The sequence below is a fragment of the Phyllostomus hastatus genome, unplaced genomic scaffold (assembly GCF_019186645.2).
Source record: "Phyllostomus hastatus isolate PE091 unplaced genomic scaffold, TTU_PhHast_1.1 phas_contig_58, whole genome shotgun sequence".
Lineage (NCBI taxonomy): Eukaryota > Metazoa > Chordata > Mammalia > Chiroptera > Phyllostomidae > Phyllostomus > Phyllostomus hastatus.
The window spans coordinates 26,205,231-26,228,635 of NW_025333916.1; the positions used below are offsets into that span (position 1 = coordinate 26,205,231).

Consider the following 23,405-nt stretch of genomic DNA (forward strand, 5'->3'; position numbering starts at 1 on the left):
GAAATCCAGTGTAATGCCATGCCCAATCTCATCTGCTAATAAGTCAGAACTAACAATAACTTCTTCAGGAATGTGTTAGGAGCTGTTGGAACCAGAGTTAGATAGGCTCTTTTTTTCACCAAACTTGCCACTCTCCCATCCTCTCCTTTAAAATTAAAAAAAAAAAGCGAGAATGAAGACATTTGTCCCAAACCAGTGCAAAATTCCTCTCCCACCACAAAAAATTTAGGATCCTGTTAAGCACCAGAAAAGGTGAATATAAAACTGATAAACTCAATAGCTTGGAGAAAATAGGTAATAGGAACTGAGGTTAGAAGTGGTCCTTTAAAAGCCCTGCTGAATATTTGAAATGTCATGAAAATAAAGCATACCCATTGAGAAAACATGATATTTTATATACTTTAAGTATAAATTGGCAGTATTAACTGCCTTCTGAGTTCCTCAAGCAATAGACATTTTTCAGGGTCTCACATCACTGTGGCGTTAAATGGGACACTTAGAAAATGACTTCACCTTGTTCAGTAAAATAAGTTCTAAGGAGATATGTTTCCTCTAAATCTGGACCTCCATGAAAATGTGTCTCTAGGGACCAGGTGTGAACCCAGAGATGCAGAGGAGCATGAATAATTCAAGATGGATCAAGAGAACTTTGGGATAACCTTTATTTAGCCTACACAACTGTGTGGAATGGGTCTCCACCACAACACCAAGTATATAACCTTAGTTCTGCCACAGCAATTTTATAAATTTCTGCCTCTCCTTCCTCACAGACCCACTGTGGGGCTGTCCTGAAGCAGGCGTACTCACCCTTGCTTCCTCCCAATTCATTATACCATACCAGAGAATCAGTTACAAAAAGATAGCGAATCCACATACAAAGGCAATTCTCTACTTGCCTGCTTCATACATCCCTGAAAACATGTCAGAGGCAAATATATATTATCAGGGCACTTTTCACTCCTTAAGAGATTAAAAAACCCCAACTTCCTAGTTATTCCTCATACGCCCCTCACGGACACACTTCCAATCTGTCCACATCCTTTAATTTTGCTCTTTTCATTCGCAGTCGACTGCGCTCATCACCGGCCCATGGACAATGAATGCCTGATTGAAGCTAAACAGTCATCCTTTTCTCAAAGTCAAATAATTTCTCTCTGGTGTCGGCTGCATGAAGTTTATGAGAGTACCACTCCTAATCACTGGTATCAGCACGTTCTGTTCTGTTTTTCTATTCAACTTTTTCCGAAACAACGGTAAAAAGCAACGAAGCACTCAGAACAGCGCAGCACTGCCAAGATGGGGTTGCTCCTGAAACTGAGAGTGAGTTGGCAGAAAACAGTAATGACTGAAACCATGTATGCTACTAGGAAATAGCGTGTTGAATAAATAAGGAATCAGTTAAAGGGAACAGTGTTGGAGTCTTCCTTCCACCTCACATAAAAGATATCTAGGGGGAGGATGTCCTGGGGCCCAGTGGGCTACTTCTTCAGATCTTAGGAAGAAATTCTCTTTGCTTCCATCTCCTTGTACCAGCCTTTGCCTTCTGATACACTGTATACCTTAAAGGGCAGTGATCTGGCTTTCTGAAGTGGGGCGGGGGGAGGGGGAGGGGTCTCTGGATCAGGTCAGGATTAGGTATAGCTAAAGCTGCATATAATTGGTAACTTAAATATATGGTTTAAACAAAATAGCTTATTGCTTCTTACGCAAAGCAGGCCCAGAAGGAGGAAGTCCAGGGCTGCTGTGCTGGCTACCAAATCATCAGACTTAAACCACTTCTACCTTTCAGTTCTATCATCCTTAGTAGGTAGTCTTCCTTTGTGTTCCCCTCATGGAACAACATGGCTGCTGGAGATCTGGCCAACACAAACTCATTCCATATAAGAAGGAGGCAGTAGAACTACAATAGAAAAAGGATCCTCAGACTTGAGCAACTTATATCCCTTGAGCAACTTCTGCTTAGATTTTATTGGCCAAAATGTCATACTATAACTACATTGAGCTGTGAGGGAAGCAGGCTGGTATGGTCTTTTAGTTGAGTATATTACCACCCTGACAAAAATCAGAGTTTGATCAGGAAAGCTGAAGGGATTATGGATACAAGGTATGCAGCTGGATGTTTCTGCCAGTGTCTTAGTGAGTTTTAATTCTGGATGTGAACCCATCTCAGGAGAATCCTTGAGACACCTGAAGGTCCACCCTTGCCCATGAAAAAGACACCACTGCCAAGGGAGGTGTCAGCCTCCTAGCAGGGAGCAGCCTTGCTTAGAATGTCCCTCTGCATCTCTCTGCCACCCCACCCTCCACCACGTGACCCTGGTGTGGGAGGGAGAAAGCTACCGCGCCCTCTAGTCCTGTCCAACCCCACTTCCCCAGCTCATCCCAGCAACACACTGGGCTGTGCGCTGAAGGGGCAGCTGTGTGGTTAAGATACCAGACCACATTCTCAGAGAAACAATGTTATAAACTATGGGGAGGTTTCCAGGTTTATCCACAAAGCCCTATTTCACATGTAATGTAGTAGAAATAGTATTCATTTGCCATCATCTAAAGTGGAATTGATTGGATTTCAATAGATAAGTCTTTGCTCTAATGAGGTGTGCAAAGAGCCTGGATAGAAGGAAAAAGAAACAGTAGCAAGGAGCAACTCATATTTCTCCCTGGCTTTGTTCTCTGGCAAATGCACCTTCAATTGCTATCTCCCTAACAAGTAACTTGTCTCGTCCCTGTGTTTCTCCACAGTCCTCTCACTCTCTGTCGGCAGGGCTACGGTGCCCATTCAGAGGAAATTAGTGAGAAAAGGGGGAGAAATTCCACAGACCACAGTGCGCACAACACCTGCCTACTGGAGGGTGGACTCTGCCTTCCAGGTTTGAGCAGTGGGATGAGAAGGAACGGGCAGGAGATGTGGGTTCAACTGTGCCTCCCCCAAACAGATGTTGAAGCCCGAGCCCCCCAGTACCTGTGCATGTGACCTTATTTAGAAACAGGGTCTTTGAAAATGACCAAGTTAGGATGGGGTCATTAGGGTGGACCCTACTCCAAAATGACTGTGTCCCCGTAAAATGGGGAAATTTGGATACAATGCACCCATGGAAAATGCAATGTAGCAATGAAGGCAGAGACCAAGGCGATGCATTTGTAAGCCCAGAAACACCAAAGAGTACCAGCAACCCACCAGAAGGTGGGAGAAAGACCTGGACAGATTCTCCCTCACAGTCCTCATGAATTCCCAACCCTATGACATCTTGATGTTGGACTTCTGGCCTCCAAAACTGTGAGACAAGAAATTTCTGTTGCTTAAGCTACTCAGCTTGTGGCACTTTGTTACAGCAGCCCTAGCAAACTGCTACATGAGGTGGCAGGAGCACCTTCACCCACCTCCCGGGGTCAGCACAATGCTTCCTTCCTCTCAAGTGTCCACACCCTGTGTGTGCCTCCAGTTAGTCTCGAGGCCCAGCCTTTTCAGCCACTAAAATTCACGTGCTTGGGGCTCCAGCTGCGCGGATCCCTGGAAGGACTTCAGGAACATTCACTGATGGCCGGCCAGGGTAAGAGTGAGGGAAAGTCTCAGGACCTTTCACCTAACAAGGATCACCTGTCATTATGACCAAGCTGATGAGACGCCAGACGCAGCTAAATCGGGCACCTGTGTTTCAAAGTCTGTGCAGGTGACAGACCCGCACAGATACGAAGCCACCCAAAGGCTACGGAAGCGGAAGCGGAACTATCGGAGTGGAAGAGGAGTAAGAGCAAACGAGTAAGTACTGGGAGGCATTGTAATTGCTCACCTCCGATGATCCAGTATCTGAGTGGATCCTATTTTTCAGTGTCTCTTCAGCATGTTTCTCTGCCTCCACAACACCTCTCCATTCTTTCCCTCTCCTACACTGGTGGGCACAGGTCTGTCCAGAAAACACTGGAAATGAAGGAGGCTGTAAAAGCTGGTGCAGAAAGCTAAACTTTTTAATGCTGAAAGTGAACTAGAGGAACTCTCACTTCCACGCATATCTACTCTCCATTTCTTATTTTTATGTTTTTATTAAAAAACCTAGGAAGGGAATAACATAACGAACACCTGCCTACATATCGACTACTCAACCTGATCGATCAAACAGGACTCTTCAGGGCCCCCGGAACCCCCTCCCTGACCGCAGCTCCCCTCTTCCCCTCAAGAGGCAACCTACGACATGAACTTGGCATTTTCATCTCTCCTACACACTTTTATACTTTGACTATAAAAACAATCCACTTAAAATGATGGTGCCCCTTGCTCATAGTCTCATCGGTTACTGTTTTAAAACCCTTCCTATCTCTTTATTTCCCTCAGCTAACAAAAGAACAATTATCAGATACATGTATTCATTCCATGACAGTAATTCACACCATGGGATTAAACTGAAAATAGCTTAATTTTATTCCTATCACCTGATATCAATTTTGTTCACCTGTGCTATTTGCCCCCCTTCTCTCCAGCACAGCTGCGATATGAGGAATTCAAGCCAGGCCAATGAGAAATACACTCGGAATAGCTATTTCCAGCAGTCCTCCAGTCAGACTGGTAAAGGGAAGCCTGCATCACTCACACTTAAAACGCACCTCAACAAAAACCCCAAGTAGACAAATTAGAATTTAGAATGACACTAAATTTAAATTGCACTCCTTTATATAAAAGGCTGGGAAAACATTAAAACATTAATCAGGCATGAACCCATCACTTTGATCTGTTCTCACAAAAGATATAAATAAAATCGCACTAAACTCAAGTATGTTAAGTAGAGGACCCAAAGTTCACCATCATATCTGCAGCATGGCACAACAGTCCTTCACAAAAGCCTGAGCAACTAAATGCAGAAGCTCAATAACTGCTCAATCCACTCACGGGTTAGTCCGTGAATGTGCTCAGCAGTAAGGCAGATATGTGATTTTAAAACACACAGAACAATATTCCACAGATACTCATGAAACGACTGTTCCGGGCCAGGCTGATTCCAGGCATGGAGGATGCGGCAGGGAGCAGAACCCCCTGGCCCCAGGGAGCCTCCATTCCGGCAGGACGGCAAGCACAGAGCTCCACTAATGACGGATCCTCAGGCGCTCCGGGAAACCCTCCCTGATCAATAAATCACTCTGCAAATCACAATTTGGCTGAGAATGGCTGCAGCGCAGGTTTCTGGGGAAATCTTATGAAGCCCCAAGTGTTAAAGCAAAACAAAGAAAATCTGTTCTATTCCCTAAATGAATATAGCATCTCTTTGTTGAGTACTGGAACCTATTAAAATGTGTTGTTCAGAGTGATTTCCTGCACATCAAACGTGCTGGCTTCCCTGAACCTAAACAAATATTGCCAACAACTGTAGGAAAAAAAAATGGTACCATTTGGAATTTTGTAAAATGAATTACTGAAAGTAAGGAAATGCCTCAGTACCCTACACAGCTTTACGTGACCATTGGAGCAGAACTTTGCTCTCCTGGCTGCTTCTGTTTAGAAACACAGCAAATTCTGTGGGTAACCCGGACCCCCAGCTCATATATGTCTGGTCAGCTCGAGAAAGTATTTGCCAGCTGGGAGGAAAATGCATGTGAAGCATCAGTAGTCATCAAGTAACAAGGATTTAGAAAACAGCCCCAAAAGAAATATAATAAAATGCTTGTGAGATGAAATTTTGAGTAGAAACTTTTGTTCTTTATACTTCTATATATTTCTATAATGTACATAGTCAGGAAAAATAATGTTTTATGATCTAAGAATGCTCATGGTAAAATAAAGTGCTGACCCATTTCTTAATTGCCAAGAGACTGTAATGCTGAAAATACATCAAGAAAAAAGCTGTTTGATGCATCAAAAGATACGAGGGTAAGCTCAATTCTCTGCTTTTTTAAACGATCTTTTCTTTAAGTGATAAGATGGGCGTAATTTACAATGCATTTTTTTTCCTGTCTGTGGTTTCTAGTTCCTCTACAATGATCACCTGTGTGACTGACAGAAGTATTATTCAAATTACTATTTTCTACAAAGACCAATTATCCCTAACTTATTATCATACTATAAATTCTACATTAGTAGCAAAAAAAAAAAATAAAAAAGACAGAGAGAGAGACACCATAATAATAGGGATACATATCAGTGTATTCTCCAAAAACAATTCTTGGAAATGCCTCCAGGATTGAATTACTTCCCTCTGTGAAAGGACCCGCAGAAGTTTAGAGAGGTCAAAATGTACAAACTCTTCTGAAATTAGCTATTTCAATGAAACGCGGATCCCTGGTTCTTGGTCACCACTACGCTGGCAGAAAGCACCACTAAATCTCCTGTGCCAGTGAAAGGAGATGGAGCAGAGAGCAAACTGCATGGGGAGGGGCTGGCGTTTAAACTGCTATCAGGCAGCATGCATTGCAGGACACGAGTGTTTCCTGACCATGGAAAAACGACTGGACCCAGGGCCAGCTACCTGTTTTATGACAGGTTTTTAAAGCTCATCTTAAGATGAGCTTTTTCTTCCTTTTGCTCCAAACCCCATTTCCCAATAATTGGACAGTAGGTTATGAAGCCAGACAACAATTTGCTACAACTCTGAATCCCTCCGCCTACAAGGTCAAGTTTCATCAGCCTCCCCCTCTCCCCCAACAACTTGAAATATAGGACTGTGTTCTGAGGTTAAGGCCAGTGCTCAGGGTTGCAAACGTGGACAGAGAGATTTCTACGCTGGGCCACCAAAAAAGCAAGCACTCCAGCATCCCCCACAGAGTCAACAGAGGGCTGAGGGTTGCTGCAACCTTTGGGGTTTCAAGACATGCGGCCCCAATAAAAAGAGGGTAACTTGAGGTGAGCCACAACCTCAGAAAGTACCTACATCCGCCAGAGAGCTTCCCTCACCGGCCAGCTTCACTTCTTTTCCAGGTAGCTCACCCAATGGCTGGCCAGAGGTATTTTTTCAACCTGTATGTTGAAGGTGCCTGCTGCCAACACCTATGCCAAGTGTCACTGGCAGACCCCTAAAGAGGAGACAGTGAGATCCCCCAATATCAACGTACCCCAAGAGAACATGTCTTTCTGCCAGGCTCACATTGGGTATGAAAGCCTTCAACTATCTGGCATTTCTTTTCATCAGTTATACTGCTTTGGGGCTCGTTTTACAAAGCCATCTGGCTTTGCCAACATCAATGCAAGGACTATGAAAAACCCCACTTTTCCGTGGCCCCGCAAGGTGCGGCAATCCACTTCAAAGTCTGGCAAGCTCCTGGGGTTCTGGTGTAGAAATAGCTCACTGAGTCTTCATTGTTCAGACATCCAAGGAGCCTAGCCACCGAGGACATAAAAGAATTCTTCTGAAAGCACCATGTAAAAGAAAATATTTGTTCAGTCGCAGCGTTCCTACAAACGTGATCTTATGCTCCATGGCTGGATGTCTCAGAAGATGAAAATGAAGGGGCCTTAACAGATCTGGCGGAGACCTGGTCAGATAAATGGGGGGTTGGGAGACATGCGCTGTCCTAAATTGGAGGATGCTGAGGTGCCCTCCGGCCTGCGAATATTCTGTTCATTCTTACAAAATGTTCCACACGTCAGGATGGCATTACAAAGAAATGCTTTGCCTTTTTTTTTTTCACTACTGAATACAGCTGCAATTATATTTAAAATATCTTTACTTTCCATCACGTTGACAGGTTCACTTCACTTTTGAAGTTTCTATTCAATGCATTACAATAGTCCTGTCCCTTTCTAAGAAAGAGTAAGTTGGCCCTTAATAAATCCAATCCTAGGAGAAAGGACCCATGCATTTTTTTACTTTTCTTTGCAAATAGTTATTTCATTCATTAGAATGTCACTGTTAGCAGCAATGACAACAGAAAATTCAAGGAGATTCACATTTAAATATTTAGATGTATAAAAATATTGTGGGGATGAATAACTAGGGGGCAAATTTAATTGCATCATTTGAAAAAGTCATCCTTTGACCTAACAATCTGGAAGTTAAATGCAGCTGGCAGTATGTGCCCCAGCACACACGGGGCTTCCCAGAGGAGGCAGCTTCTTCCTCCTTAAGGCACAGCGAATACGGATCATTGACTACTGACCCAGTGGCTTCCTCTGAACAAATGAAGCAGTCTCAACACATTTCTAAACGGCCAGAAGACCTGGCAGCAGAACAACCAAGTGCTTAGGTCACAATTACAGCTGATTTATAATTTCTATAATGAGCCCAGGGAGAGCGGGTCCTCACTCCCGAAGAACTACATCTTCTCTGGTGATTCTACACTCGCCTGCTGGCAGACCTGCTTAAAACTGAAGCAATCTGGGAGTCACATGCTTGCAGGGGACCTCCTGCCGTGTCAAAGCTTTCTTCTACCTCCTACGTGTAGGAGGTTTAACATATTCCAGTGGCGGAGCAAGGCAAAATAAAGATGAGAAACTGGTAAGATTATATTTTGAGACAATTTTAAGATAGTAACAACTACACAAAGGTTATATTTAACAAGGGTAACATTTTAACAGGAACAAGAGGATAATATCACATTAGAACAATGTTAAGTGGAGTTCCATTTTGGCCAATGGTAAGCAACCTTCACAAGTCTTAAACTGATCATTAATATGTAGAAAACATATCTTGATTTGGCTTTGTTTAGTTTTTAGTTGTAAGACTTTTTTTCATCTTTTAAATGTAAATATCACTTAAGGTTGTTTTACATCCATTTGATCTAGATTAAGGATACCTATGAATTAAGATGGGTTCCAGTTCACCTTATCTTATTAGGTCCAGAAAAGATATCCCTGGTCTTACACAACATAGTATTTTTGGAGGTAAGTTTTTAGTCAGCACAGTTGTATCATCACCTGCTTAGTCTCTTGAGGTAAAGCAGAGGGGCTCAACACAAGAACTGATTCACTGAAATCAGTGCATGTGAGTCTTTTTACCAGTGTTGCTGTTTTGGCCATCTCCTTCCTCGTTCCTCAAGTCTCATAAGCATTATTTTAATCATTCAAATGCTTATGTCTTCCTAGTTTATCGCTTCAAGTCCTCTATAGTGACTTTCTGAATGCGTTGGTACCCACAGCCACTAGAGTTCTTCTGGCTTCAAGAATAATAAAAATTAAAACAAAAAAACAAATCTTGTTTATTTCCTGCAGACTCCTATAGTCACTCCCACCTCAGTCATAGATGGTTGTTTGTGTTTGTTTGTTTTATAAAAGCTGAGCGGTTCTCTGTCCTAACTGAAACAATTCTATCCTTCCAGAGTCTTTAAAATTGGGCAGCTCTGGAGCAAATTAAAGGCTTCAGTGTTTGACAGTATTATAAAAGAAACGTTCCTTTATTATTAATTTTATGACACCCTTCTTTATTGTTTTTACTGTGATTTTAAGTTCCTACAATAGCCTACATATACTTAAAAACAATTTTGCTTTAAGATTAACACACACGCATAATTATATTTAAAATAGACTCTATATCTTTTTACATTTATGTTTATCACATCTGTCAGTTTTGATGATGATTAAAACTTGAGCGTAGGAAACACAATTTGAGTTGACCAAAATATAGCTTATTTGGCAATATGACATGCCTTTTAGTTATTCGCACAATTCATTATGTCGTTTGTCACTTTTGGTATAACATGATTGATTCTCGACTTCGGATAGGCTCAACTTGTCCAATGCCTTATAATCACCATTTCTCTGTCACTTAAATCCCCACTACCGGCCAGCAGAAATGCCTTCAATATGGCTCACTGGTCCTTAATAGCTCAACCTCCATACACCATGGAAAGCATTATTGTTCTTTATGGGGGGAAAAACCCTATTCAAACCAATAAAACTGTCCTATCCCAATCATGGCATCTGGTTACATTCTAAAAAGAGTCTTGATGCCCTATAGTGGAAAGTAATATTATAGACCAAAACTGGAGTACAGGGAGTACCTATAAGATGGCTTAACATGAGTATGGAATAGAGGCCAGAAAGCAACTTCTTTAGAACAGAACAGAAAAATTATATTTGGTTTTGATTTAATAAAGAATATAAGTTCATATAGAAGATTTAAATTTAACTCTAAATTTACTAAGTCCTGTTTTGGACTTAATATGAATAAGTTTAATGAATTTCCCCCTCTTTTCTAAATTATATTTAATATTTACATACATACAAAAATGTCATAGCAACCCATTTATTTGAATTACAATATTGAAAGTACTGGGAATCTCATTTTTAAAAACATAATTGTAATCTTTCCAAGCATATCATTCAATAGTAATCACAATACATTGATCATTCATCATTTCATTTTTGACTTTAGAACAAACTAATGGTTTTATTTGTTTGTTTGTTTGTTTTCCTAAAACCAAGTGAACATGGTGGCACCTACATGGGGAGGTCTCTTTGCTTTCACAAGCAAAACGCAGACCTCATACATACTTGTATGTGTTCATTTGTAAGACAATATTACTATTACTGCTTACTGCAGACAGTATTAGCGTTTAGTGCCAATATCTCAAATGCTTTTAGAAAAACATAAAGGTATTTATTATGTTAATATTATAACAACTAAAGTTTCAAAAACGCAATTAAGACTGTCAGTGAACCCAAATACATTACTACTACATTAACATGAATTTAAAATTAAGAGTTGTCTTTAAGATCCCCCAGAGAAATGTTAATTTGGGGGGTTTTATTTATCATATTGTTATGTTACCTTTTATATTCAAAACATTTAGAGAACAAATCCCCAAATTTAAGTATTAAAATTTAATTTAGGAGAAAAAAAGAGAAAGCACATGGTTAAAAACAACCATGAAAAGTATGAAAGGAAGACCAGTGAAGAGAGCTTACAGGCACCACCATTCAATAAAAGCCGCTGCATTCAAAATGGAATGGTGTCGGCACAGAAACAGAGGGACGGGTATCAGAACAGAGTCCAGAGATGATCCAAATGTATTGTACGACAAGGGTACCATTTCAGTCCCGTGTAAATAAAATTTCTTGTTATAACTTTGACCTAAGTAACTGGATATCTTCCATGGGGGAAATAAAGACTCCTACCTTACAGCATGTATAAAATTTAAAACTGGAGTAAGATTTAATGTTTTAAAAATTGGGGAAGAAAATTTAAAAGAATATCTGTATGACCTTGTGATGGACGGCACCCCCTGAGCAAAATAGATAAGAAACAATAAAAAAAGACAAACATTTTATTGACTAATAATAAACAATTTTCACTTGGCAAAAGGCATTATATACACAGAGACAAGAACTGTAAAGATGTACTTGCATACATACGACAGGGTGTTAACATTTCTAAAACACAATAAATAGCTCCTTGGAACTGTGAAACAAAACATTACAATATAGATAAATGAGCAGTAGAAATGAGCATGAAATGAAGCAAAGAGAAATTCAAATGGACAATAAACATATGAAAATATACTCAACATCAATGGTAGTGTAGAAAATGCAAATTAAAATAATGATCAAAGATGATAAGATTGGCAAGAATTGAAAGGAGCAATAGCATCCAATGCTGGTGAGAATGTAGGAAATGGATGCTCTTATCTGCAAACATGATTTGCTATTCCTTCAGGGAAAATAATTTAGCAACATCTATTAAAATTAAAAAAGCACATACCGTTTGACCAAGCAATTCCACTTCTGGGAATCTATCCTATAGGAAAAAAAAAAAAAAAAGGACCAGTGTGTAAGGATATAGGTACAAAAGTGTTTATTGCAACATTGTTTGTTGGGGGGCAGAGGAAGGGAAGGTTGGCAATAACATGAAAGACCATCAGGCACCCAATGGAAAAATGGTTGAATGAAATGTGACAGATCTGTAATGTAGAATATTACATACTCATTAAAAAGAGGGGAAAGGACTCATGAACATGGACAGCAGTGTGGTGACTACACGGGAAGAGAGGAGTGTAAGGGAACTAAATGATAATGGAAAAAAACAATAAAAATAAAAATAATAAAGGAAAAAATAAAATAAAAAGCACAAGATGAACCTGACTTGGAGGACTGACGTTGTAAGGAATGCAAACTGAAGAGTGGGTGCTGCCATCTCATGCCGGAGGCGGCAGCAACAGCAACAAGAGAGCTCCGTGCATGCGCCCCCAGGCCCCTGCAGAGCGGGGTGGAGGCATGCACACTAGACAGACGATGGCTACCTGGAGCGATCGTCCAGTCCCCGTGAGTGGACACGGGGACTGGACGACATGAGGGTCATTTAGTTTCTCTTAATGCGTCTTTGTGCTGTTTCACTGGTTACTATGAGCACCAGATTAACCTCATAATTTATGTATGTAAGACAAATTATTTGCTTTTATTACTGGTAGGAGAGCAGTAGTATTTCCAGACATTCATCTTTTGGTGAAATAGTAAATAAATAAGTATTCCCTTCTCTGTTGGTGCCTATCACCACAGGGTTCATTTTTGGTTGCTTGTCCGGTATCCATCCCATCTCCTTCCCACACGTGTATCAGCCACGTGGTTTGAGTAAAAATGACCCCACGCCATTCCCAGGGACTCCTGAATAATCCAAGCAAGTTCTGTCCACACAAATACAAGTTGGAACCACTTACATAATTTGAAACTTTCTAGTAGTCACAATAAAAATTCTTTTTCAAAACAACAGGTCAAAGTAATACGTATTTGTATTCCAACCCAATATATCCAACAATGCTATCATTTCTCAAATAACTAATATACAAATTATTAAATATCTCTAATTCTATTTTTCTCTCAATTTGGACTAGCTACATTACAAGAGCTCAACAGCCACATGTGGCTAGTGGCTACCATCCTGGACTGCAATGATCAAAGCCAATGAGAATAATGCTATCAATGCTGCCATATTGAAAGGTGGACCCACAATTTAACATGGCCCAATCAAAGGGAAATCCACAACTGTGAGGGGTGGGGAATCCTCTCCTGAGAAGGACGAATAAGAGAAAAGTAACCTGAAGATTGCTGGCAGCCATCTATGGGCCAGGAAGGAAACTTCTGGTGTAACGAAGGAGAAACTGGGCCCTTGTGTCAGTGCTGACCTTCTGGGTCAGCCCCCACAGGCAGCCAGCCCTCCTCAAACTGAAGAGTGGGTGCTGCCATCTCATGCCGGAGGCGGCAGCAACAGCAACAAGAGAGCTCTTGTTGGAGGTTAGATGCTGGAGGCATCTAACCTCCTCAGTTAGATGAGCTGGTAAATTTCCTTCATTTTTTTTTTTTAGCCACTATGAATCAGGCTTTCTATTGGACTTGCAACCAAAAGTATCCTAATTAATAAACTCACCTATGGACAATGCTATGACCAACCAAACATTCTTCTTAAGTGAATTAAATGGTCAACATTTCTGTCATTTATTTGTAGACAAGCCATGCTTTTGTTCAACCTTCTTTATCTGATGATATTTTAGACAGTTCCTGGAAACACGCTTACAGAAGATTTCTACAAATTACTGACCATCCAAGGTAGCAGCAACCATGGTTAAATGAACTGTGATGTAGCTGCAACACGGAATTTCCATGGTCACCATGTACGGAGTATTTCTCCCCAGCACGACATAGGCATGAGGTGTCAGGGCAGTCTCTGAGCTCCACCCTTGTTCTGCCACCTTTTTTGGTCCGCCCCCTCTGGACCATGGTTCCCCAACTTTGGCACTACTGACACTTAGGGTAGATGAGTCTTTGTTGTGGAAGGGGATGGTGTTTTCCTGTGATTTGTAAGATCTTTAACGGCAGCCCTGGCCTCTGCCCTCTAGATAATAGGAGAAACCACACTCCCCAGTAGTTGTAACAATTAAAAATGTCTCTACACATTGTCAAGTGTCCCCTAAGGGTACAAAACCACCTGTGGTTGAGAATCGCTGTTCTAGACCAACAATCAGTTCAAAGGTACAATTGGTCTTTATTGTTTTATAAGACTCAGTCACTGCCACAATTTTTGAAGCTGGTGTTACCCTTCCCTAACTTATCCCCTGCATCATGGCCCTTCCAGACCTTGTGGTCCTCTTACCCACTAGACACAAACACCTGAACTTATAGACCTGCAGTTACTGGGTCACGGGCCCCCTCTAACCCGAGCCTGCGCCATCCACTGCAATTTTTCTTCCCAGAAGAAGTGTGGCCACTTCCTTCTGACTTCAGCTTGAAATCATTACCTGAGCTGCTTGCAGAATTACCCACCCAGTCATTTCTCTTGGGCTTTTCTGAGGGAGTTTTTCTGACCAAGTGTTTGCTCAATTACAGTCACTCATTTCTGAGCTGAGTCTCCCCGAGCTGGGACACCCATCTCCTCCAGCAATGCCTTTGGGAGAACAACTGCATCCCAGTGTCTCCACCCTGCATCAACTCACACATTATTCTCACTACCTTATCTCTTGGACTGGAGTTTCCTTAACCAGTGGAAAACTCTTCAGTTTCCCAAAGTGATCTGTACATGTAATGCGATTCCAGTAAAAATCTCAACAGACCTCTTTTGCAGAAATTGACAGAATGATTCCAAAATTAACACCTACAAGAGTCAAGAAAGAACTTTGAAAAAAAAATGAACATAGTTGGAGAGCAACACTTTTATCTAAGCTTATTATAAAACTTTAATAATAGTCAAAACAGTGTGGTATTGCTGTGAAGACAGACAAACTGGTCAATGGGAGAGAACAGAAAGTCTGTAGACAGACAGACAGACACACAAATCCATGGACAACTGTTTTCACAAAGGTGCAAAGTGACTGGGGGGAGAAAGGAGAGTCTGCTCCAGAAATGATGCCGGACAAATAAGTAACTATACACAAGAACATGAACTTCCATCCATACTTCACTCCATCTACAAAATTAACCAAAATGAATCAGAGATCCAACTGTAAAATTGAAAACTATAAATCTTCTGGGAAAAAAAAACAATGCAGGAGTAAATTAGACTTCATCAAAATGTAAACCTTTTGCTGTTCAACACATGCTGTAAAGAGAGTGAAAATATAAGCCACAAACTGGGAGAAAATTTACCAATCGTGAATAGCAGTTTTATTTATAATGAACCTATAAGCGATTCAAATGTCCATCAGCAGGTGAATGGATAATCAAACCATGGTGTATCCACTTAATAGGATGTTACTTAGCAATAAAAAGTAACAGACTATCAACACACACTGCAATAGACTTATCTCCAAATCACTGTGCTGAGTGAAAGAAACCAGACTCCCAACAAAGTACAAACAGTATCATTTCATTTCATTTACTTAAAATTTTAGAAAACGCAAACTGATCTTTGGGTATGGAGAGTGTTAGCAAATGACTGGGCACATGGGGGAAAAGGGAGTGATTATACATTAATTGGTAAGAGGAAACTTCTGGGAAAGGTGGACATTTTACTACCTTAATCATGGTGGTAGTTTCGCAGCTATATACATATGTCAAAATTTATAAAATTGTGAGTCTTAAGTGCAGTTTACTGTACGCCAATTATGTGGCAATAAAGCTGTTTTTGTTTTTTGGGTTTGTTTTTTTTTAAGGAAGGGCAGGGCAAGTGTTATTAACCATGGGGAAGCATTAACTGCTAGACCAGGCAGAGCTCTGCCACTCCTGGGACAGCCGAAATTGGCTCGGGCTCTGTGGAATTTCATGAGGGGAAGCTGTTTCACGTTTTTGTTCGTTTGGTCTGCTGCACTAAATTCTGCTATGGGCTAACACACAGAGAACACACAGTGCCTGGGTATTCACCACAGCACAGCCTCCGTGATATGAAATTGTGGATAAAAGGTGCACGTTGGGCAGGGAGAGACCAGGTGGGGCCTTGGGGCGCACCCATTTCAACCACCTTTGCTTTAATTCTCCTCTTAACTATCTCCCCAGGTAACCATCACCATCACCATCCCGCCGTGACCTTGAAGATACTCTCGGACCAACATCTATCAGAAAGAAAAATTAGACTGAAGCCAAGTGGCCTGGATTCTCAGAGATTGTGACTGACATGCTTTTAACCAGATGTCTGGTGACAAAAATTTTCCCTGTGATCCTATCAGAATCAAGTGCATTTACATACAAATTGGTAGTACCTTGGAAGCCCACCTAAAAAAAAGCCACTGTTGTTTCCCTAACAGATGAAACCTGTATACTGATCTATTAACTTCATTTCAGTACACAATGTCAAGTGCATTTTTAAAGTGTAGTTCGTTGCTTCCAAGGGCTCCTTTAATCCACAAGGTCTGGTTTTAGCGTTTAAACTAATTTATCCTAGACATATAAAACCTTCTGCTTATTCTCCCAGATAATTGATTCTTAATTTGCTAAGCTTCTAAACATGATGCCTTATACCCTGAAATACAAAACCCCTGGTGAACTCACTCATGTGCCCCACACAGAGCAAATACTGTTTGGTGCCTCCGCAGAGAGGCCGAGGGTAGCTGAGAAAAGCAGCAGCACGCACCCTCCCTCTGTCCTCCTGCCAGCCCCGGGGAAGGTCCCTACTGTCCCTTGCAGTCAACATTATCATTTGTTCCACAGCAGCTACACCAGGATGTCATATGGTGCCAGCTCTTCAAAGCAAATACCCTCCTCAGCTTTCAAAAAATAAAAATAAGTCCCAGAGATAACCCCTGCCTCATACCACCACCACCACCACCAGTAACAACAAAAGACTGCATCGGAAAATCAGGATTTAGCGAGAGCTCTGCACTCAGTACTAATGTCACTATCCGGTTAATCCCATTGGTCTCTGTGACACAGCCCAAGGTGGAACCATTTCTCCTGAACAACAAAGAGCACAAAGCATATGCCAAGATAATATATACTTAATAGGGTAAGAACACCTTCACATAACATCTACCAAATATGCAAGTATTTCTTGACAGAAGAATTTATAGTTCTAGAACACAGGCATTTAAAAATCTTTTCCTCGATGGAATATGCATATTTGAATTTCTTGTCATTAGGATTTTCATTCTTAAAACAGTAAAACAGATCCTTCTGCATGAGGTCAAATTGATGCCACCTATTTCCACAGGCAAATAGAATTCATAAAATACACTACATAAAACTGTGTCCTCTCCTGCATTTGTGTCTATAGAACTGCCTGCATGAAGCCCCTTACGGTCAGAAGTCACCTGGGCGCCGTGTGAGGTGAAGTGGAGCCCAGAAGCTCCCAGGGAAGACAAGCGCAGAGTTCCCAGCGTGCGCTGTGGCCACGATTCATGTTCCAACAGATAAGCACGTGTCTTCAGCCTCATTCTGGAAGTGGTGACTTTATATAACAACATGGTAAAAGACAATGCATGTGTATTCAGGTGAAAGCAAGGGCCCACCCAAATTCTCAGACTGAAGTCCCTACTGCAGAAAAGCACTGCAGGAAACCCTAAAATAATTTTACCCCAGCCGTTTAGGTCTGACAGGGGGCTGCCATGGAGTGAAAGGGCAAGCAGTTGAATTCCCAGGAGTGAGAACAGCAGAGAGTGTAAGAAGCAACACCAAGACACAGCAGGTGCTCCCAAACACCACCCACTTCCCCACAGCCGTGGGCCACAGAGGGCCTGCTGACTACAGCAGGGTGGCAGCAGTGGGGGTGTGGGGGGGCAAGTGAAAAGAACAACACGGAAAAGAGCCACTCCACTCTCGTGTCTCATTGGATAATGCACACATGTGGGGACAGCCAGTCACTGCAGCTGGGATGGCCACGCCCCACCAGTGTGTCTGCCACAAGTCTCTCTTTTTCTGAGTAAACTCGGCATCCTGGTAGTGCCAGTGGGAGACACCGAGCTCTTCCCTTTGGTTTCAGGTTTAAGTGTGCACACTCTTAAGAGGTGGAGGCCACACTGCTCAAAATGTCCAAAGAAACCATGACAAGGTTAGTGAAAGTCAAGCACCCTCAGTGAGATATGTACCTGTTTTCTGGTCCACACTGTGGATGTCAATGCCAAAATTTTTGTCGTTATAGTACAATATGCGCCCATGCACACCCTTGTGAATGTTCTCTTTTCTAATAAAATAGACTTCTCCTTGAGAAGCAAAAGTTGCTTTCCAGTTCCTGGTGGGTAGGAACCCTTAATTCCCAGTTATTGTTCATGGTCAAGCAGGCAAATCTCAAATCCTCTGAATTGTGAGTTCTTCATTTACCAGGCAAATGTATTTTTCATCAGATTTCTGTTAAGCATTCTTCCAGCTTTGAAATCTTATGACCCAAATTTTCCATGTGGACATCTATAAAATCGTACTTCATTTTCCTTGATGCCTGTCTGTCCCAAAACACAGTTTCAAGAAGTGACCTGTATGCTCTACGGGAAGGATGGGCAGGCCTAAGGTGATGAGTTACTCTGGGGAGGGGCCACTGAGCACAGCCTGGCTCTCATAGCCCAGGACGCAAGGCCAGAACCCGAGCTGGCCGTGGAGGGCTACAAGTGGAAGATCTACCCAGGAGCATGGGTTCATCTGCCCTCTTGAACATCACCCATTGACAGGAGATTTGGTAAACAAATAGCCCCCAGAAAATGCAGCTCAAATTAACTGGCTTTTAAGGGAACTCCTTCAGCCTAATTTGCGGTCTTCTTCCTAACTCTACAGGACAAAAATAAGTGACTAGGGTGGGGGCGGTGGGGAGCTTAATTGCCAGTATGCTGTATTTAACAAAACACTTACAATGTTGTATTTGCTTAACAAACTACTGCATGCCAAGCATTGTCAGAAACATTTTACAAATATTAATTAATATTAATCCTCAAAACACTCCAGGACAGAATAGTATTCCCATTTCACAGATGAAAGAACTAAGCCACAGAGGTGAAACAGCTTTCTGAAGGTAACACAGATGACAGATGACAGACACACGATCGGACCCAGGCAGGGCGGCTGCTGTGTCGTGCTTTGCAGTGCTGACTGCGTGACAGGCTTGGGGAGGAGGCTTTCTTGAGAAAGCACAGGCGGCCGTCTGCTTCAGAGGGCCGTCCTGCCCAAGCCACGCTGAGAGGACTGCTCCCTAAAAATTCTCCCCAAATTCCCGTTTGACTCAGGTTGGCTAAAAAGTTATTCTAGTAAATAGGAAATAAAGAACTTCCCCTCGTGCTCTTGTTCACCAAGAAGCCCACTTTCTTACCACACATGTGATAGAGCTGTTAACTGGGGGTGGCGTTTTGGATTCACCTTGAGAACTGGTTGAAAGTCCACAGGCCTCTGGCTTCCCCTGCCTCTGCCTCCAGCACACACACACACACACACACACACACACACACACACAAACACAAGCACACACACAGCTTCTGCTTTGCTCTCCCAAGTGTGTTTGGAAATGCGTGTGTATTCTGGGAAAGCTCCCCAGGTGACCAAGCGCCACCCCCCTCCCCTGGAGCAAACTAAGGTCTCCCTACAATTGTCAAGGTGTGACCAATCCTCCATTGTTTCTCTCTCCCAGGTCTCCTCCCCTACGCACCACACAGCAGACCAACGCAGGCCTGATAAGGGATCCAGCGAACACATTCCAAACCCCACACTGCCGGTTCGATGAATATATAAATGCAATTGACATTCTTTCACAGTCCGAAATCCTCTCTGTACTCTCAGGATATATTACACCATTCTCTTTTTATACAAACATGCCACTTTAAATGCTAATTTGGATGTAACACTCAATTTTTTTCTTTGTGTTTTCTTTTTCTGTGTTTCTAACATTCAAAATGACATTGGACTTCTATTTGGCTTCGACATTAGATACTTTGAATTCTTGGTTCAATATTTGTGGCGGTGGAAGGGAAGAAGATACTATGAAGAAAACTAAATTTATTCTTAAACTCATCCAAATATGGCTTACATGTTCTTTGTTTGAATTAAGCTCGTTCCCTCTCTTTCAGGAAATGTTGCCTTCATCTTGCTGAAAATTTCATAAATCGAACAACTCTGTTGTAAAACCGAGATGATTCCCTCTCCTTGCATTCTGGAAACGGCCTCGCTTGATACCAACTACTTTCCCAAACAGTTCATCAAGGTCATATGTTCTGGCTGAAACACAATTGGCCTGAATGACTTCCTTTTTTTTAAATACACAGACCTATGTATGTCAATCACATCAACCCAAGCCTATTCAGTGACATAAGAGGTCCCCCTCCTGTCTTGTCTCAAAATGAGGCATTCCAACCGAAGAAATACCCTAATCCACTACAGTGCATTCAAGATGTCTACAGTAAGACAAGCTATCGTCTACGTCCAATGGTCCCAACTGCTCCCAGTGGTTTCTCGTAACCGCCAGGTCCCTTTGCCTCTGTAGTCCCACTGCTCTTTGGCAAAACCCTCTCACTCTCATCTTCCGGCCCATACCTGAACATCCTTTCCTGCCCCTGCCCAAGAAAGTCAAAATTAGACAGAAGTGAAATAAGATTATCGCCCTTTTCATACATATCTCAATTTACACACGTGGCCAAATGGCTCTTGGCAGCTGCTCCCCTCTCTGGCAGCCACGCCTCTCACTGGCCTGCGGAAGCATCCCTTTAATGATGGCCCTCGGCTGTGCTAAGTGCGGCTCCGTGACACCTGCCCAAAGGCGTGCACATTTCAGTGAGACGGTGAAGAGAACACATCTTTAAGACGTAAGTGAATTTCTAGTACTGGGATGTCTGGCACTGTGGTGGGTATGTTTAAGACGTCCGCCTTCTTTGTGGACAGGGAGGTGAACTGCCCTGCAGACCCGGATGCAGTGCATGCCAGTACACCCCCACCCTGCTGATGCCAGGGCCGGCCCTACCGGACTGCAACCACTTTCACAGTAACAACAAGGAAAGGGTGAAAGAGAAGGAGCACAACTCCAGAGAGATAGTTCCTAGATACGAGTATTCTTGCTAAAGCAATAAATTAAAATAAGCCAAGAGGATTCCTAAATTACATTTCAGCAATTTCAATAATCCCAGCAATTCCTCGGCGTACAGAAAGACATTGTCCCAGGACTTCTGTGCACCCGAGTTGCTGCTTCTCCTGTGGGTGCATACCCCTTTAAACTGGGTATGGCCAAAAAACATAACGTCAAGAAACTGACCAAGCGTCAGTCACTGTTTGTACTAAAATAAAGAGATAGCTACAGAGCGCTGTCTGGATCCCGGGCCTGCGGGGCCTGCGGAACAGCGCTCTCCTGCTCCTGACTGAAAGAGGCAGAGGAAAGGCCATTCTCAGCAGCAAGGAGGATTTACTTGCTAAGAACGGACAGTGCAAGTTTCCTTCTGTGTGTAGAGAAATCAGAAAGATCATTAGAAAGTAAGATTGGAGGAGGCAAGGGAGCTGGCCCTGGCCAATTTCCGCTTCTCTCTCCAGGGAGTCTAAGAAGACAGAAGGCCCCTCTGCCCCACAGAGCCCTTTATTTGGGCAATTAACAAAACACAAAAGGGTCCCCTGTAAATGAGGGGTAGCTGCCAGGGACACCAGTGCTGCTCTCACCCACCCATTAACTCACACCTTAGGCTTTCAGCCTTTTCCCACTTCCCCTGCCTGAAAACAAACACCCCCCCACCCCCAGAGTTTTTCCACTTAAAACACCATTTCAGGACCCAAGTTCTAAGTATGAGACCGGCTAGATAAGGGACCCATAAACCTATTAGCACCTTCATGAATATGAACAGTTTAGAGACTGGCTCTTAAGAGAAAAAACAAAATCAGGAGGGTAGATGTGTTCCACTGCGAATTTAAAGCAAGAAGGACTGAACTAGGCAGCTCCTGGTCCTCGGGTAGCAGATGCTGGGATGGGAACTAGAGAGAAAAAGCATGCGGCTCACTCTGCCCGGAAGCCCCCAGTCTAGCGCGGGAGGCAGACGTGTAAACAGTCTACAAACAGTCTACACTGTGTACTCACCCTATGGGCCACCTTGTGGGAAGCAAAGAATGGTCAGAGTCATTCCTGTTAAAAGGCTAAAGGTTCAGAACAACATATCTGGGTCTGCAGCTAAAGGCCGCACTGCACCGTCCTGTGGGCTGGCCTCACGTCCACCTCACGTCCTCCACCTGCAGCTCGTCGGTCCATCACGGGGCACTCCAGGACTTACCAAGTTTATCCCCATAAACCTCCCTGTGATTTTGGCACTAACCAACAGGTACTTGCCACTGCAGCTACTCCAATTACTGTAAAATTTTCCTTCAAATTATTTTGTCTCCATAAGTATTTGGTTAAAACCACTAGTATTCTACCTTCATGTCATTACTGAGCATTTTAAATACAAAATGTAGAAGGCAGATTATAAACACCCACGGACACACCACCACGTTCAGGACACAAGTGAAGCTTTCTCAAGTGCCATCTCTTTCATTCCCTCCACTGACGAGTGAGCTTCATTGTAAAGCTGATTCCTGTGAATGTTTTTTAAAGTTTTTATTTATTTATTTTTAGAGAAAGGGGAAGGGATGGAGAAAGAGAAGGAGAGAAACATCAATGTGTGGTTGCCTCTCAAGGTGTACCCAACTGGGGACCTGGCCCACAACCCAGGCATGTGCCCTGACTGGGAATTGAACTGGTGACCGACCCTTCAGTTCATGGGCCGGCGCTCAGTCCACTAAGCCACACCAGCCAGGGCCCCATGAATGTTTTTAGACTTTTACTGCAAATGTTTGTGTTCAGAAATAGTATTGTTGGTGGTGAGAACAGCACCAGGTGTTAGACTGGTGGGGTCAGACCAGACCTTGGTTCAGCAACCTCGGTACTTCAGTTCTGACTGGGAAAGAATTCAGAGCCAAGACTCAAATTATAAGGGAAAGTTTATTTAGAAAGTTGCAGAGGTAGAAGAAGTGAGCCGTAGAATATATGGGCTCAGGAAACAAGTTACAGAGACAAAAGTAGGGCCCTTGGATCTTAGGCAAAAGACAGAAGGGTGAAGGTATGTGTCTAAGGGAAGAAGAAGAGGGTGGAAAAAGTGTGGGCATACTTCCTAGAGGGAGAGCATGCTGGGTCCTCCATCCTAAGGGCTTTTAACGGTGGAAATTTTAGGAGAGGCCCCAGGGAAGAATCTCAATAGAATATTCATCAACTTCCCAGGTGTGTCCATTCAGGGTCATGGTCTCCACTAATCAGTTGGCACCAGGGCAGGGGGTCATTAGTAAATGCCATGAGGTCAGTGGTCTGGTTTTGCTGCTATTCTGGGTCTGGAGCTGAAACACAACTGAGGCCTAGATGTATTCGATGTGGGTCAGAACCTCTTTGTCCTGGAGGCTTAATGCTTAAGGGCCATTCTCCAGACCCTTTGTCTGCTCCACTCTAAGGGGGTCTAACCCACATGACTAGCAACACACCAGGGGAGGAAAAGTTGGGAGAGTCCAAACCATGACCCACATGACCAGCGATATGAAAGGTCAGGGGGTTGAAACCAAATGACCAGAGACACGCTAGAGGAGGAAAGGTTACCCTGGGGGTGAGGTCCTTATTTCCCTAGTTCTGGTCATTGCTAGGCACCCGGCTTTGTGCCCTGGTGAC

The 23,405-nt window shown here is 42.9% G+C and overlaps 1 protein-coding gene across 5 annotated transcripts in view; it reads right to left on the reverse strand.

Moving 5' to 3' along the window:
* MAST4 (microtubule associated serine/threonine kinase family member 4) overlaps nt 1-23,405 on the reverse strand; it is a 527,976-nt gene that overhangs the window by 228,556 nt on the left and 276,015 nt on the right. For 2 of the 5 annotated variants that reach the window (XM_045848313.1, XM_045848310.1), the window contains exon 5: nt 11,619-11,654. The exons of the other annotated variants lie outside the window; for them this stretch is intronic. In XM_045848313.1, coding sequence (XP_045704269.1) covers nt 11,619-11,654 — 36 coding nt within the window. The remainder of the gene's footprint in view (nt 1-11,618; nt 11,655-23,405) is intronic. 5 annotated transcript variants of the gene reach the window in all.